The sequence below is a fragment of the Cygnus atratus genome, chromosome 14 (assembly GCF_013377495.2).
Source record: "Cygnus atratus isolate AKBS03 ecotype Queensland, Australia chromosome 14, CAtr_DNAZoo_HiC_assembly, whole genome shotgun sequence".
NCBI classification, from domain to species: Eukaryota; Metazoa; Chordata; class Aves; order Anseriformes; family Anatidae; genus Cygnus; species Cygnus atratus.
The window spans coordinates 13,151,541-13,167,884 of NC_066375.1; the positions used below are offsets into that span (position 1 = coordinate 13,151,541).

The 16,344-nt window shown below is 43.3% G+C and overlaps 1 protein-coding gene across 1 annotated transcript; it reads left to right on the forward strand.

Annotated features, from left to right (window-relative positions):
- Positions 1-1,637: 1,637 nt before the first annotated feature.
- Positions 1,638-15,115, forward strand: DNAJC18 (DnaJ heat shock protein family (Hsp40) member C18). The gene is made up of 7 exons (XM_035562934.2): positions 1,638-1,794; positions 1,924-2,069; positions 3,387-3,572; positions 6,591-6,700; positions 8,046-8,155; positions 10,182-10,354; positions 14,063-15,115. The coding sequence occupies exons 1-7, from the start codon at positions 1,757-1,759 to the stop codon at positions 14,185-14,187; spliced, it is 888 nt and encodes a 295-aa protein (XP_035418827.1). The 5' UTR covers positions 1,638-1,756; the 3' UTR covers positions 14,188-15,115.
- The last annotated feature ends 1,229 nt before the right edge of the window (positions 15,116-16,344 follow it).

Sequence of the window (16,344 nt, forward strand, 5' to 3'; positions counted from 1 at the left end):
ACACACCAGGTAGTTTGATAAGCATTTTTTTTTTATTAAAGTTTTTTTCCAGTAAAATTTCCAAGAAGCAAAACATGACAGTGCTCACCCTACCCCCACCAGGGCAGTGAGTTTGCTTAAGCACAAGAGCCCAGGTCACGACACCCAGCTCGGTGGATCCAAGTAGCTCCAGATCTCAGAGCTGTGACCCGGTGTGCGGGGACTCACGAGCAGGTTTCACGTCTCAGGAGCACAGCTTAGAGGCAGCCTGTAAGCACCTGCAATATGAAACACTTCAGTAAGTGCCAAGCTTTAACTCGTCTCCCTTCCTCCTGACAAGCTACACTGAGGTCCAAAAGGCCATCCCACAGGAGCTCATCCCTGATTTAGTTTTCCTTCCTCTCGATTCATTGTCCTTCTTCCCACAGCCTCTGTAGTGCCTCGACAGAAAACCTGAACCTGTTCCACTCTGGAAATGAAGCACATCCAAAAAAAAAAGCAGAACAAAGCTCTGGTGCTGCTCAAAAGAAAAAATGAGTTAAAATACACAGCAGAAGTGATACGACCCCCTGCAGCCAGGTGCTGCCACTCAAAGGGGAAGGAGATCCCCTGCTAAGCACTGCTTCTGCGAATCACACTGGTAGGAGACACCACCAGCAGCCACAGCACCCCGTAATGCTTCTCCCACAGCTCATTAGCCCAGCTTTAATTGGCCCATGGGAGGAAAGAAGATGAGCAGCATTGGCAGTGTCTAATCCCATGCAGGCAAACCTTCCAGCCCATGCTGCAGGTACAGGATTTGGTCAGAAGGCCCAAAGCAGGGTTTCTCCAGGCTCCTCACACCCTCACAACATCTCGAGGTGGGTCCCCATGGCCTGACGTGGGGCTCCAGGCAGTGAGGCCCAAGCCATGTGAGCCTCCACAGCCCCAAGGAGCCCTCAATGTGCCTTCCAAGAACAAATCCAGCTGCGTGCCACGAACAAGCAGGACCTCACAAGCATCTCCAGCGCCTGCCACCCTTCCCTCTCTCAGTGGGAGGACAAAGAAGAGATTTTTAGCCCCCAACCCTCATAAGGTGCCACTCAAGGGGGGCCACAAGGCCTGGGGGGAGGCAGCTGCCATATTACCAAGCCTGACCTCCCCAGCTGCAGACCCCTGGCCTCCACCTCCCCAGCCTTCCCCAGGAAGCCCCCTATGAGGTCACACCCCTACGAAGTCACTGTCCTCCCCAGGAAGCCCCTGTGAGGTCACTGCACTATGAGGACACTGCCTCCCCCAGGAGGCCCCCTATGAGGCTGTAGCCCTGCGAGACCACTGTCTCCCTAAAGGAGCCCCCTGTGAGGTCACAGCCCCACGAGGTCACTGCCTCGCCAAGAAAACACCCTACGAGGTCACAGCTCTATGAGGCCACTGCCTCCCCAGGAAGCCCCCTGTGACGTCACTGTCTTCCCCAGGAACCTCCCTACGAGGTCACCGCCTCCTAAGGAAGCCCCCTGTAAGGTCATAGCCTCCCCCTGCGAAGCCCCCTATGACGTCAGTGAGCCTCCTTACAACGTCACCGCCTCCCCTCACTCGCCCCGCCCACCCCTCCCTCCGCCCCGCGCGGTGCCCGCTGGGTAGTGTAGTCCGCGGGTGGCGGCGGGGCGGCGGGACTGCCGTACCCAGAACCCCCCGCGGAGCCGCCGCCGCCGCCTGCCGGGCGCACAAGATGGCGGCGCGGTGGGGAAGGGGCGGCGGGCGGTGAGGGAGCGGGGGCGCGGGCTGCCCCGGGCCCGCCATGACCTACACGGCGGAGCAGCTGGACGGCGTGCGGCGGTGAGCGCGGCCGGGGGGAGCCGGGGTGGGTGTGGGGGGGCCGCCGGTGGGGGCCCCGTGCCGGTCCGAGCGCTGCCCTGAGGGGAGTTGTCCCGTGACGGCCGCCTTGTGTGCCCCCCCCCCCCCCAGAATAAAGAGCTGCCGCAACTACTACGAGATCCTGGGAGTGGAGAGAGATGCCAGCGAGGAGGACCTGAAGAAAGCCTACCGCAAGCTGGCCCTGAAATTCCACCCGGACAAGAACCGCGCTCCCGGCGCCACCGAGGCCTTCAAAGGTGCGTGAGGGGCGGCTGGCCCGGCCTGCAGGGCCACGGAGCGGTGGTGCCTCAGCTCTGCGCCGTATGTACAGGCATCTCGTGGGCCCGCGTCGCTTGTCACTTCTGTAGGCAGATACCCATAAACCTGTACACCTGCAGCTGCTCTGCAAGCCTTGCCTCTTACAGGACCTTCAAAATACAGATCAGAGGTAAAGGCATTGCAGGTCTCGTTCCTAGATAGCACCAAAGGGTCAGAGTAATGCTCTGGAATTGTACTGGTTATGATATAGAACGTGTTGTGTAATCAGTAACTCCTCAGAGGCTTAATTAGAACTTCAAAAAACACATGCCAATATATAAAATCTAAGAGTACTCCAAAGAGCAGTCAGGCACTGGAACAGGTTGCCCAGGGAGGTGGTGGAGTCACCGTCCCTGGGGGCATTCAAGGAAAGGTTGGTTTAGTGGGTGACATTGGTAGGAGGGGGATGGTTGGACCAGATGATCTTGGAGGCCTCCTCCAACCGTAATGGTTCTGTGATTCTAAGTCCGTTATTATGTGTTTAGGCTTTTCAATATTGGTGCAGTCTAAGCCTGCATCAGCAACGTTAGCATCTAAACTCTTATCATCTTCCGCATTCTCACTGTGCTGCAGCCTTACACAAAACTAGCGCTGTAAGTCAGTGCTAAGGAAACTAGGCTGTCATTTGCTGCGTATTAGAATAAGGAATTCTTGAAGTTTTCTTTATTTTTTTTGTGTTAGGGTTGTATTTCGGTATAAACTCATATACAGCCGTTTTCTATCAAAGACCAAGGAAGATGATGAACCAAACAAGCTACTTCCAGGTGGTTTGACGTGCACTGTGAATAAACATGCAGGTACAGCTTCACAAACATCTCTGCTGACAAAAAGCTTGGAATATGGGTCTGCATTTTAATTACTCTCTGTAGTTCTTAACTTTGTGTTAACTGTATTTCATGGATGGAGGTGCACATCTGTGTCAATACTTAGTTTGACCTGATTAAGAAGTTATGTTCTCCCTCAATCTCTTGACAGAGGTGGTCTCTCACATCTCGGTTTTCCAAATACTTCAACTCTCTCCATACACTTCAACATTTTTGTCTTTCTCCTGGTGTCAGTGATAGCAGGAATTAGGTTCCATCACAGGTAATGTTGGTGTTGTAACGCTACTTATACAAAGGTAGTTCTTTCAAAAGTAAATCAGTCTCTGGCCAAGCACAATTTTTTTATGCCTGTTTGGGTATTCTGTTAATCTGCTTAGAGAAGTCCCACACCTGGAGATGCTGTGTTGTAATACTTCTTTTCATTCATTCCAGCAATAGGCAATGCTTTTGCAGTTCTCAGCAACCCTGAAAAACGATTGCGATACGATGAATTTGGAACTGACCAAGAGCATGTCAGCACTGGCCAGGCCAGGCACTATAACTACTACACAGAATTTGAAGCAGATATTACACCAGAAGAAATATTCAATGTGTTTTTTGGCGGGCACTTTCCTACAGGTTGGTATCCATCTGCACTCTTTCTGAAATGTAATAAACTGACACTAGACCATAAAGGAAGTTCAGCTTCTCTTTGTATTGCTCAGGTAGCTAAATTATACTTTGGAGAAGAGCAAAAATCTGTTCAGATTTACTTTTTTTTTTTTTTTTTTTTTTTTTTTTTCCTCTTCCTAACTTTTTATGTCTGGAAAAGTTCCCCTAACGCACTGTTTAAACTTAAAGTTGTAGTAAATTTGGTCCCTAAAAAAGCTCAAAGCTCAGCTTTGCTGTCCAAGAGTGCTGCTAGAAGAGAGAGCTGTGATGGAGGGTAACGGCTGTTGCTGCCGGGGCATGTTCCTGACATGCCAGCCTTTGTGAGGACTTCTGGCAGCACTAGTTAGGGGTCAGGACATTTTAATTTGGCAAGGGTTTAGGTTGTTTGATAACTCGATTGGGCAAAATTTTAGTACCAGCACTAGCTGAAGACTCTTCTTTTTGTCGTTCTTCCCCCCATTGTCTGAAGGCAGCAGTGGTTTGGGAGGCAAAAGAAGGTGTGAGTGGGAAGGGATCAGAGGCATCTTTGATGGCGTTGTCCTCAAGACGTGTTCCTGCGTTACAGCACAGCAGCAGCTCCTGGCATTGTGGTCTCAGTGACCTTGTAACTAGGAAAATGTAAGGAGTTTGTCTGGCTCTCAGCACCTCGCCAAGTTGAAGAAATTAAAGCTTCTTAGCTTAGAAGGCGATGCCTGCCAGTGAGAGCTGGCTGTTGCTTGAAATGCAGAATAGTAGAGCCTGAACCTGCAGCAGCTTTGTGCTTGTCTTAGTCCAGCCTTGGCTTTTGTGTTTGTACTGAAAATGGGAAGATGTTGCGAGCTCAGTGGAATACACGTTAGGTTTAAAAGTAAATCTGAAAGCTGTGGTGAGCTCAAGCATCTTGTTGCCACTATCACCGGTCTTTGATGAATTGCTCTAGTGCTTTTGCTTGCTGTTTCACACTTCCAAGGCGTAGCATAAAGTAACATACAAGTCAGTTACTACAGCCTTAAGCAACAGGTACAGGTAATGACTTACAAGCTACTCATTACAGTGGTCTGTGTGGTAGCATCTCATAGCTAAGAGGATCTCGGATCACTTTCAAAATTTGATCATTAAGTTTGTAAAGTGTGCTGAGCTCAGTCTGGCATAATTCCCTCCAGCTTTGCAGGAGATGGCACCTGCGCATGCCTTTTGCTTTGGCCACAGGTGAGACATTGTCCCTTGTGGAATGTGACTGCTACGTAGCTGTAGGCAGTGGGAACGCTTGGAGTTAAGGATAGAAAACTGAGGAGCCACAGGAAGAATTTGGGTACTGGGCACGGCAGTTATCTAATAGGTAGAGTGACCTGAAGAAGTGTAGGGGAGTTCTTAGCCAAACGGCGAAGAATATGAAAATAAACATGATTTCATAGTAATAGCTCTCAGTAATAAACAAAAATTTCCTCACAAAAAAAACTTGCTTGGATCTAAATTTGTGTACGTTTTCATAACCTGAAAGTGAGGTTTTTATTTATGAAGTATCAATTCAGTAGTTTTCCAAAACGGCAAAATCCATGGCTTCTACTTAGGAAGAGAGCTAACAGTAAGAGTGCATGCAGATAGGTAGTATAAAGAGAATTTTTCATGCTGTCGTAATGTTAAATGGGGTTTGTGCGTGTGAACTGAAGTTTGTGTTAAGCTGCAGTCTTTGCTGTTTGTTTGGTTGTTGGTTTGTGGTTTTTTTTTTTTTTTGACACCTTACTATCACCAAGGTTTTTGGAAATCTAATTCAGAAATGTTGGTGTTAGACAAAAGTCATTCACATAGATTAAGGGCAGATTTATGACTTGTCAGCTTACAAACCTAAAAGAGACAGTGTTGTAATTATAATGGGTAGGGGCTACAAGTTGAACTTCCTTCTCATAAAAAATAAACGCGCGTGGAAGGAAAGAAACTGGGGGCAAAAATTCTGTGAGAAACTTTGGATTGGGGAATTGTTTTTCTAGCTACCTGTAAAAGCCACTCCTCATTCCCACACTCATTTCCATTCTTTTGGAGCTTGATAAAACGTTGCCTGAGCAACATTAAATGATAGAAGCTTTCTTTTTCAAGAAAAACTTTTCTTCTTCAAGCCCTCTTTTACTTTGTTAGTCTTGTGCGGTGTTATATCTTTGAATGACCAACAAAACAGGTGTTTTGACACAACAACAAAGGTCCCTTCCCCCAATTTCTTGCACAATTCTTTGAGAAATTCAGATAAAAGACAGTGTAAGAGTGTAAAATAATTTGTCATTTGATTTCCCAAGGCTTAAAAATAGCTTGGCATGCCTGTTGTCATATGGCCATACATTTCAATTCTTTATTACAAAGATATTTTGAATCTCAAAAGAGGGGAGCTCAGCTATTATTTAGATACTTTCATGGTGTTACAGAGTTCAAGCTTCTAATCAAAACATCATATGCAATTTTTAAAAATTCTAAAGTGAGGAAAGAATAAGTCAGTGTGCAAGAAAGGAAATCCTGAATTGTACTTTTTTCCTCAAAAAGCTATTTTATGAATCTCTTTTGACACGAACAGTTTCACTTAATGATTTTATAATAGCTTGCTGAAAGAGAAAATAGAACTGGCTGTAGAAGAGCACATTAGGTAATTATCCGAAGCCATAGTTCAAGGCCTGAATCTGCTGACGCAAATTAATTTTTCTGCTTAAAGTCTGGAGATGCAACATAAACTGCAGCCTTGCAAGTGAATATAAAAAAAATAAAGTATGAGGTACAATTTTATATAAAAATAATTCTCCAATTTTCTTAATTTTTGTAAATTAGGATGGAGCAGGGGTGAGTTTCACAATTTCTCTGGTATGCTCTTTTCGGAATAACATATTACTTTGACGTTCAATCTGAGGTCTCAAAACCGTTACTCAGTCTGTGTAATATAAGCCTGAAAAATCAACCAGAAACGGAAGTACAGGTAAACACCAGCAGCCAGTTGAAAACCATGACTCTTTTGGCTTCTTTTAACAGGAAATATCCATATGTTTTCAAATGTAGCCAGAGATGCACACTATTATCCACGGAGGCACCGTGAAAGAGCATGGACACAGGAGCAAGAGGAGGAAGAAAACAGGCCACAGGTAGCCAGGAGAACGGATCTCTTGGGCTTAAACATTTCACCAGGGTGAGGGGTTCACGTATACATCTGAAGCCTGTTGAGACTTTCCCATCCTTAAATGCTCAATGCTTATCCTTAAGTGCTGCAGCCAAAATGGATGACTTGAAAAGTAACTTTATTGTTCTTGCTCTGTTTTTAAAGCAGTGTTAAAAAAAATTATTTTGGTAGGATCGCAGGCTTTGGAGTTTCTGCAACCAGGTATTTCACTGGTGCTTGGTTTTTGCAAGCTCTGAGGGCTTGGTAATCTAACAATGATCAGTCCAAATGTGGACTGATATCTGATACAAAAGTACTGGCTTGTCCTCTTGGCATATTTAGTCCTTCAGTAAATTAGCATGCAGTTTCATCCCAGGTGCTGCACAGGCTTTTTCCAGTCCAGAGCAGAATGGGTCTGGGATACGTCTCTACCAACTGAAACTAGATGAGACACCAGGTATCATGTGCTGTCAGCACAGGCACCTATACGCTCGCACTGCCCATCTTGGAAAAATCTTCCTTCAAAGCTAGTCCATTAACCGAACAAGATCATTCTCTAAGAAAGACGATTTTTCTCCCGTTGAGTCTTTTATAGACAGGCTTTGAAAAAAACTTGCACAGCCCGTAGACAGCTAAGCTAGGGCAAATGAATCCCACCACCTACTATGTCAGGTATTGTTGCTATCCCAGGGCAGAGAGCAGAGCCTAAACAACTATATATAATGTTCTGCTCCTAATTACAAAAAAGGCAGTTTAAAAATCAAATGAAGAGCAGGAGTAAAGATCTGTGTTTGGTCTCTGCCTAGCAGAACTCTTTGATCTTTAGGACTTTTTTCACTCTTTTGCTCTACTAAATTAATTCAAACAAAATAGCAAGTGCTTGCATTCTGCCTCAAGTTACGCTACATACGTTCTCTTCGTCCTGTATTTTTAAGTGGCTTTGTCCAGTGTTCAGACAGAGATTGAGATTTTTAGAATACATGTAAATTTCAGAAGATGCATAGGCAGAAATGGGAATTGCAGTGCTCCTTTGGTTTGGATTGTCGGCTGGTCACTGGCAGACAGTGTTGTGGGCATCTACTGCCTTGGGGAGGGAGCTGTAGATGAAGGCAATGCTCTGAAAATGTAATTGGAAGAAAATGGCTTTAAGGAGCTTGAAGAGAGCATTAATAAAGGTTATTTAAAATGTTATCCTTGTCAGCATTTGAAAGTACTCACCTTTTTTTTCCTAAGTTTACATTTAATGTGTCGTTGATTTATGATAACCTGATTTCTGTGAATGGGCATCATTTTCTGTATATATCTTGTCAACTTATTGTTGTTCTTTTCAGAACTCATATTCTGCATTTATTCAGTTGATGCCAGTTTTCATAATAATAATAGTGTCAGTTATAACTCAGCTGATGGCGACTAACCCACCCTACAGCCTCTTCTACAAATCGTAAGTCACTTGAAAACAATTCTTTCCGGTCGTTGGTGTTTGAGATAAAGGAGGTAGATGGAAGTTGGGCTTGATAGAAGAATGCTTGTTACTGTTCTCTTCGGCTCTTTCTAGAAACTGTTATCAATTTGTAAATAAGGAAATACCAACAGTCTCTGTTAAGTTCTCCTAAACGCTATTGCTGTGAAGTAGATGATGGTGAGCTGTACTGCGCTGTGTGCTGAACAAATAGAGGCGCTGAGCCAGCACGCTTACCCAACTGGTGTGAAATGCTTTTGCACAATGATACAGTAGTAGGAATGTGGGTGTAGCTTAGCTACAGTACTGATCAGCCCTAGAGGGTCTGTGGGCTGCCTCCGACATTCCCATGTAAAGCGATTAGGAAATCAAGCCTGCAGTTGGCACTATAAATCCAAATCTGCTCTGGAGCCTAAATTCCCCTGGAAAATTTGTCAAGTTCAACAAATCATTAAGACTTTGAAATGCCCTGGTTTAGTGTCTATAAGGAAGCAGGATCCCCACATTGCAGAACGCAAACTAAACTGGTCAGATGTGGAAACAATGAATGCCAGGCCTGCAGTAATCTGAGTGTGTGGGGCAGAGGAAAACCCATTTATTCCTCTCAGCATCCAACACTGGGAGGAAGGAAGCTCTCTAGACCAGTTCAGTCAACTGCCCTGGCTCTTACTGAGATAAGAATGGGAGTCGTCAGATTTCAGCACCCCATAGGTTGGGGACTGCTACACACAGCAGTAGCAGAGTGCTCTACAAACTCTCCTTGCTCCCTTTTAGGAGCAAAACTGTTTACATTTAGGCCCATATGCTTGTCAGCGTAGTTTTAATTGGTCCCGAGGCCCTTTACTGTTCATTACCACAAGATGTCAGTATGTAGACCTAGCATGAGAACAAGATGGTTGGTGGCTTAGTTCTTCTGTTTGTGTTTTTTTGTTGTAGTTGTTTTTTTCTTTCTCGAGAGCATTTTTGCTATCTGCCAGTCCTGTGTGAAACCTCCCACACTGCCCCCAGAGCAGCTAATCTCTTTGGCTTTCCTCACTGCCTCCCCCTTTCCTGTTGATTTGAAATAGTCAGGCCTGAGCCTGGTATACAGTTACAGATGCTGTTTCTCTAAATCATATCTTTAAAAAACTAACAGCTCTGAAAGAAAGTGTTTATATAAGGAGAGCGTAGATGTCTGAGACACAGAAAGAAGGAAAAGAGGAGCCCAGGAAATGGAAGGGGCAAACTGAATTCCATTGGGTAGAGTGTAACCTTCACGTTCTGGCTGCCTGCCTCTTTCTCTGGGCAGTGATTTGAAGAAGCGCCTGGATATCTTTGCTCAAGTAAAAATTCAGTAGAAGAGAATAGTTTAGCCTTGTGTCTGTGCCACAGTGGCTTATTCTACCTATGGGGTGCTTCATATACTACCTAGCTTACTGGTGATTATAAAACACTAAAGGAAAATGTAACTAGAATCCCCCCTGCTAATTCTTATTTCTACTGATGGATCCAGAAATCAGGAAAACCTAAATCCAACTGCACCATGCCCTAAACAATACTGGTCCATATGACTTCGCTATAGTCTTTATATTTGCCATCATTTCCAATGGATTTCTGGACTTAGCTTGCCAGAAGTTAACAGTAAACTGAAGAAAGGATGTGGAGCTTCTGTTTAAAGATAAAATTTGCACTTAAGCTTTGGAAGTAACTGTACTGAGCTGTTGAGAACAAACATGGTATTTGGAAGGGGCTGTCAGCTCTGAATCAGAGATATCTACAAAGAACTAAGTATTATATATTTTCACTGTGTTGTTTTTGGTTTTTTTTCAGTGAATTTTATTTGTAGTGAAAAGCTTGCTGTGCCTGAGGCTTGTAATTTCCTTACTGGATGGCTGAGGGAGCTATAGTCCTGCAGGAAGTGACTGAGAAGTTGTAAAGACTGTTCTGGAAATGTTAATTGCAAGAAATTTCTCTCTGTTTCTTTGTTTGAACTGCTGAAAAATGTTTTTTCTCCATGATGTTTTCACAGGTCCATAGGCCATGTTATTAGCAGAGAAACAGAGAACTTGCAGGTGCCTTACTATGTTGATAAAAACTTTGAGAAGAATTATCAAGGAGCGGAACTTCAAGAGCTAGAGAAAAACGTTGAAAAAGATTACATAGACTATATTCAGACCAGCTGCTGGAAGGAGAAACAGCAAAGTAAGTTATATTTGTTACAAGTGCGTGCCTACACCCCATGTACAGTAGTATGACAGCTGTGGTTCACAAAGCACTGCCATTTTAGCCTCATTTTCCATTGCATATAATTTCTCAAATTTGCAGTGGTGTTTCTCACATCTGTTCTTAACTCTGAATTTGTTATTCTTGAGGGGCCGTCAGAGTTCATTGTAGGTGATTGAGAGAGAAGTGGAAAGTTGATTCCACCATTTGAGACTTTTTTTCCACTCAGTCTTTGTGCTTGACTACTTCTTAGTGATGTTTTAAACACTATCGTCCAGCACATTTATTTAGCTGTGACAGTTTGTTAGGTCTAGAAGAGACCTTGAGGCATCACCTAATCAGTGTTTCCTTTGCTGAGGCGGAATCAGTTTTGCTTTGACTAGCTCCACAAGATCATCTAACTCTTTCTTCAAACCTTCATCAGGAAGACAGGCTATAGCTTTTGAAAATCTCAGTGTTAACTGGTATCAGTTTTCAAAGAGTGCTTCTGCGATTATTTCATGCACTTATTTGCATATTCTATCTTTAGATGAGTTTGAGATCGTGTTTTTCACCATAGTCAAGACTGTCTTTTAAAGACAAGAATTGAATGCAGAGAGGGAGAATGCAAGAATGTAAGCATTCTAAATGATTTTTCCCATGTCAGTTCTCAGTCAATCTTTTCATCCAGAGACAATTTTCTTATTTTAAATTAAAATTACTAATCTTGCTTTTAAAGAGAAGTACAGATGTAGAATCTGAAGTTGAAATAAATAAATAAAAGAACCCATAATGTGAAACCCTGAAAATGCCAAGTAATCCCTTAATTTTTGGTTTGCTTGACTTATCTCTGAACATCTATGGCTGGTAGTACCAGCCTCTAGGTACAATGTGTCTGTTAATAAACATAAATGTAGGCTTCATGTGTAGGCTTGGCATAGGAATAGATTTTTTTTTTTTTCCCCTTAGAGGAAAACTCCTTATAGTTAACCTGGTGCAACTAAAAATCGTTGTATTGTCTGTTTCATGTAGACCTTGATGACCTTTCTGTGCCCTGAAATGGGCAACAGGGTTTGCAGAGGGACTGATAGAGTGAGGGAAGTAATCCAGCACTGAATGCCAAGTAATGTCTGCAAGGCAACCGCCTCTAGAACTTATTACACGTAGACTTTTTTATAGTCTCTGTATTAGTCACACACCTGCAAATACATTTACAATGTCCACAGTTAGCGCTATCCTGACGAGAATACTGTAATTTAAAGGAAAAAAAACCACAGTTTTCAGAATGATTACCATCTAGGCCGGTCAGAGCAGGCATTGAGCACAGCTGAGATTGTGCTAACTTTCCTACAGCTGAGTTTGTAAAAATAATTTTTTGACTAACTCATTTTTTTAGATAATTTTGAATACAAGATATGGTTCTGGTGAAAAGTTGTCTGGAGACCTTGGGAGAGTTGTTAATCAGTTGTTGTTTCATAATTTTGGTCAATCGATTCATGTGTAAGTGCTTAACTTTGTGGTTGGCTTCTTTCTCAGTTGAATGTCTATTAATAGTATGTTTGTTCTATTTACTGAAGGTACACTTCTCTTTAGCACCAGCAAAATGAACACACGTTATATGAACAGTTTAAATTAAAGACCTTGATTTTTATGTTTTGAAAAGTGCTACCTGGGGTCCAGCTACCTTAACAAAAACTTGAAAGGTAACTGATACATCAGTATGTTCCTCAGCTGGTCCCTTCACAGCAGAACGGAGTGTGAAAGGTGCTTACGCTGTGGGTTTTGGTGTTCTGACATCCTCTGATATGGTTAAGTACAAAAGGCAAGTCTCAGGTTTTTACAGATGATTGTTCAGCTGTAGTAGCACGGTTGTGAAGTAGGACTGCAAAGAGCTCTGAATCAGAGATAACAAGTACGCAACTAAAATCAGAGAAAATGCATAGCTGCATACGTATTTTAGGAGTTCCTTAAAGAGAATAACTTCAGTCAACAAAGGTTGAAGCAACAACAGTGTAAAAGATTGAAAAACACAAGAAACTTACATGACTGAATGGATGCTGTCAAAGCGCAAACATTGGTGGTAAATAATTGTGCCCAAGTGGACAAGTTGGGCAAAAGAGTCAAAAGAGACTGAGCCTTCGCTGCAGAACTCCGGGGACTTGGAAACGATTACCCAGGTCTGGTTCTGCTGAAGGGTCGTCTAGACTCTGTGCCCAGCACATCTGCACTCTGCTTGAGCGGTGTTTCAGTTAGAAAAAATGAAGATTGATTCCTGACCTAAAATTAAGATGTTTGTGCCTGTCGGTTTATAAAGCTTTTCAATAAATAGATGAAGGCTTATATAGACGGAGCTCCTATGGCTTTAAATTTCAGTGGGGTAGGGACAGAGCACGTAAGGCATGAAAGGCCCTATTGAGAAGTTCTTTCCCTACTGAATGATTTTGTAAAATGAGGGACTTGTAAGATGTACAAAAGCTCTTTGAAAAATTGAATGTCATCAGGTAGCCTGTGCTTAGGGAAATTTTGACCTTTTCAGAAATAAATTACTGCTATTCTCATAGGTGCATCTAATCTTGGATCTAAATTATTCTTCAGGGAGAAAGCTATATTAAGACTTCCTTAACTAATCAGCAAAAGATGCTTCCCTGAGTTGCTGGGGAGAGATTATTCAAACAATGGGATTATTTCAGTTACATGTTGCTTTTGAGAAGAAGGGGAAATGTATGCAAAGTACATTCAAGATTGTGTTGTTTGAAAGCCCCTGTGCCCTTTCATTAACAAGCCTTTTATCTAGCTGTTCACCTTCCTGTAGTCAATTTAAAAAAAAATAATAATTCACATTGCCTTCTGGGCCAAACTCTTGGCAGACGGAGTTTGAATTCTGACAAGTGCAACATCAAAAAAAAAACAACCAACAACCACCATCTGTACTTTAAAGTGTCTGTTTGGATGGATGTTTGGGACCCTTGCAGAACGGGTTTGTCGGAAGAATTGCATTTCTCAGTTACGTGGGCAGGGATGTACATCTTGTAACTCCTGCTTAGCTGCAGGCAGCTGACGTATAGCCTTAAGAAAGCAATACGAAAAGTAGTCACGAGGTTCTCTTTCCTTCTGGCTTGTCACTTAACTACTGCTGGCAGGTGCAGAGTGAACTCCTCTCCATCGGTCTGTGCCTGGTGAAACATCAGTGAGGATCAGTGCACGAGGAGATGAGGTGTAATTAGGTTGTAAATGCTCGTGTTGACTAAGACAGTGGCTGTTTAGCAGACCAAATGGTATCTTACTAACACACATATAGTTAGTTTAAATATGCACAGTTAGTTTGCTTTTAAGAATGCGTATATATTTAATCACTCTAAGTCATTAACAAAACTTTCAATCTTATGTGACTTCTAAGCTATATTTTTATAGTTTTTCTTTGTAGACAGTAATAGTCTTATTTTGGGTTTTAGTTATTGCCCAACTGGTGTACTGGTAGAGTCTTTGGTTTATTATAACTCTGAATTTTCAAGCAATTATGGAAAGTTTTCTTAAGCAGCTAGCCTGGTTAAACCTGATGGCCTCTCTTCAAAGAAAGCTCCTATAACATGCACAGTTTTATTGAAATAAGGTGAACTAAAAAAAATCACGAGGATAACAGAGCATTGAAAAAGTTACTTGAAGCATGCTCACAGCTTCATCCTAATATATATTTTTTTCATCTTTCAGAGTCTGATTTGTCGAATTTGGCCAAGCTATACAGAGACGAGCGGTTAAAACAGAAAGCAGAATCATTGAAACTTGAGCACTGTGAGAAGCTCTCCAGTCTGATTGGAATGCACAAAGGGGGCTGACCAGGACACACACATTCTGTAGTTTTTATTTATTGCTGTTTTAAATTATGTTTTTATTTTCCTTTGTATAAAAACGGAAGGAGTCTATTGCAAAGAGTGAATATGCGATTCCTTCATATAGTGCAGAGATGGGCCAACACAAGCTGTAGAGCAAGTGTTTGCTTTAATATACTGTACACTATATTTGGTTCCAAGGACCAGTGGCACTTTGTAAATTAATTCCCTGGGAAACACTCTGAGTTTGGAATGTGTCTCATCGGTAGTTTGTCTGCCATCCAAACAGTATATACTTCCCAGGAGAGTAGACGAATGTCTTATGCTTTCTGTATTTTCTATGGACCTGCAATTCACCCGGTCATACCAACCGTGTAGTTCGCAGTACTCAGTGCACTAGCCTTTTCATACTGCTATCAAGTGGATGTCCTTGCCTCTACAGTCGTTTGTAATGAGAATTTAGATGAAAGGCAGCATATGTCCTGTTCAAGTCCAATATTCAGTGCTTAACTCTGAAGTGTCGAGTACCTGCTTCAGGTAAGCATTTTGACATGCTCCGAGCTCTCCTTACTGTCAAAGGGACTTGACCGAGTGCTTGTCTGGCTGGGGGGGTCTGCCCCTTCTCCTTGGTGACATGACAAGCTGAGAGCAGAACTGCAACGCTGAACAGGAAGATGAGAGCCTGTGAAATGCATCGATTCCAGCATCTGCCAAACTGCAGAGAAAGGACAACCTTATTTATTTTCTCATACGTTTCCAGTGGCATATTTTTAAGCTGGCTGTATAACTCTGATTTTTATCTGCAAACTCTTCTCCAGCTGTTACAGGGGTCCTGCTTTTTCTGGTACAGTTTTGATGTAGCATATTTTTACTCTTGAGCAGTTATGAATGTTCCACTGTAGAGACTAGTATTGCAAAGAAAAAGATCCATGTAGTAGTGTCTGTTTTTTCTTGATCCTCCTTTATGAAACCTTTAAAGGCAAGTTAAGGACGGTTGTACTCGGAAGCAGCAGAGAACACTATTATTCCCGTTGAGCATCACTGAGCTCTTGAGCCAGTTTTTCTGGTAGTTTACCTGGCCAAGGGTAGAACTAATCCATGCAGACCAACCTGCTTCTGGAGGTTCATATTGTGTTCTTGCCAGTGAGAGGGAAGGAAAATAGGCACCCACAGGGTCCTGTGCAACAGCTGGCCTTGACTTGGTTCTGCTGGCTCCACCGGAACCTGTGCTGAGGGCAGGAAGGCCAAAGCTCTGCAGAGGGCAGCTTCAGCCCACCCTGCTTCTGTAGCTGCACCCGAAATTCCTCTTTATAGCATAGCAGGGGCCAGCATGTCTGTTCTTAACTTGTTGATGTGCTAGTTACCTATAAAACACACGGAATGAACTATCCTCATAAATACCCTACCCCAGAAATACAGGGATTGTGGGGTGGGGACATGCTGTATGTAGTAGAGGCTGCACTCACCTGCACATCTTTACAAAACACTGAACAAGCTGCTGTTGCTCTGTTCCTAAAACTGGCAACGCGTAGGGCAGAGCACCACAACTTGCCTTCACTTAAACCTAGGAAATCAAGTGGTCAGAAGTTTGAGAAATGCCAGAATTAATGTTGCATTTAAAGGTTAGACTGTGGTCTCCTAGTGCTGGGGTGTTGGGGTGCAGCCGTGTGCCAGTGGGTTGCTGGTGCTGAGGATGAGGCAACTGGGGATGTAGGTGCAAAAAAACTATCCCCCTTTTGCAGGAAAAGATGTTTTTTCTGTGACCTGGACAAGAGGATGGTTGCTTGTCTCAGGTTTTGAGACTTGAGGCTCCTGCAGGTGAGATGCATGTCCTGCATGTGATTAGCTCAGTGCAGCTACAGCAATAGGGCTGTGATTGAATGGGGGTATTAAAAAAAAAAAAAAAAGAAAGAAAAAGAAAGTACAGTGAGTATTTAAAATAGCACAGCTAGGTTGGTATTGTTCCCTGTTGGGAACCGCTGTGGGGGCGTTGGAGCTGCTGAGCAGAGTTCATCAGCCAGAAGAGGCACAGCATTTCGGGGGTTGTGGTGAACCATGTTTTGTGTGAGTCTGCAAGGGCAAAAGTGTGTTATTCCAGGTGGGAAAGGGGGCTGGCAGTCTGACAGGCAGCCTTAATTCCGGAATATCCCAGGTCTGAGCACT

What these genes read in the sequence shown, in the direction of transcription:
- DNAJC18 (XM_035562934.2), top strand. Translation starts at nt 1,757, where the DNA reads ATGACCTACACGGCGGAGCAGCTGGACGGCGTGCGGCG. An exon ending in CGCCACCGAGGCCTTCAAAG is followed by an intron (nt 2,070 to 3,386) that starts GTGCGTGAGGGG and finishes CATTCATTCCAG; the next exon opens with CAATAGGCAATGCTTTTGCA. An exon ending in CTGGAAGGAGAAACAGCAAA is followed by an intron (nt 10,355 to 14,062) that starts GTAAGTTATATT and finishes TTCATCTTTCAG; the next exon opens with AGTCTGATTTGTCGAATTTG.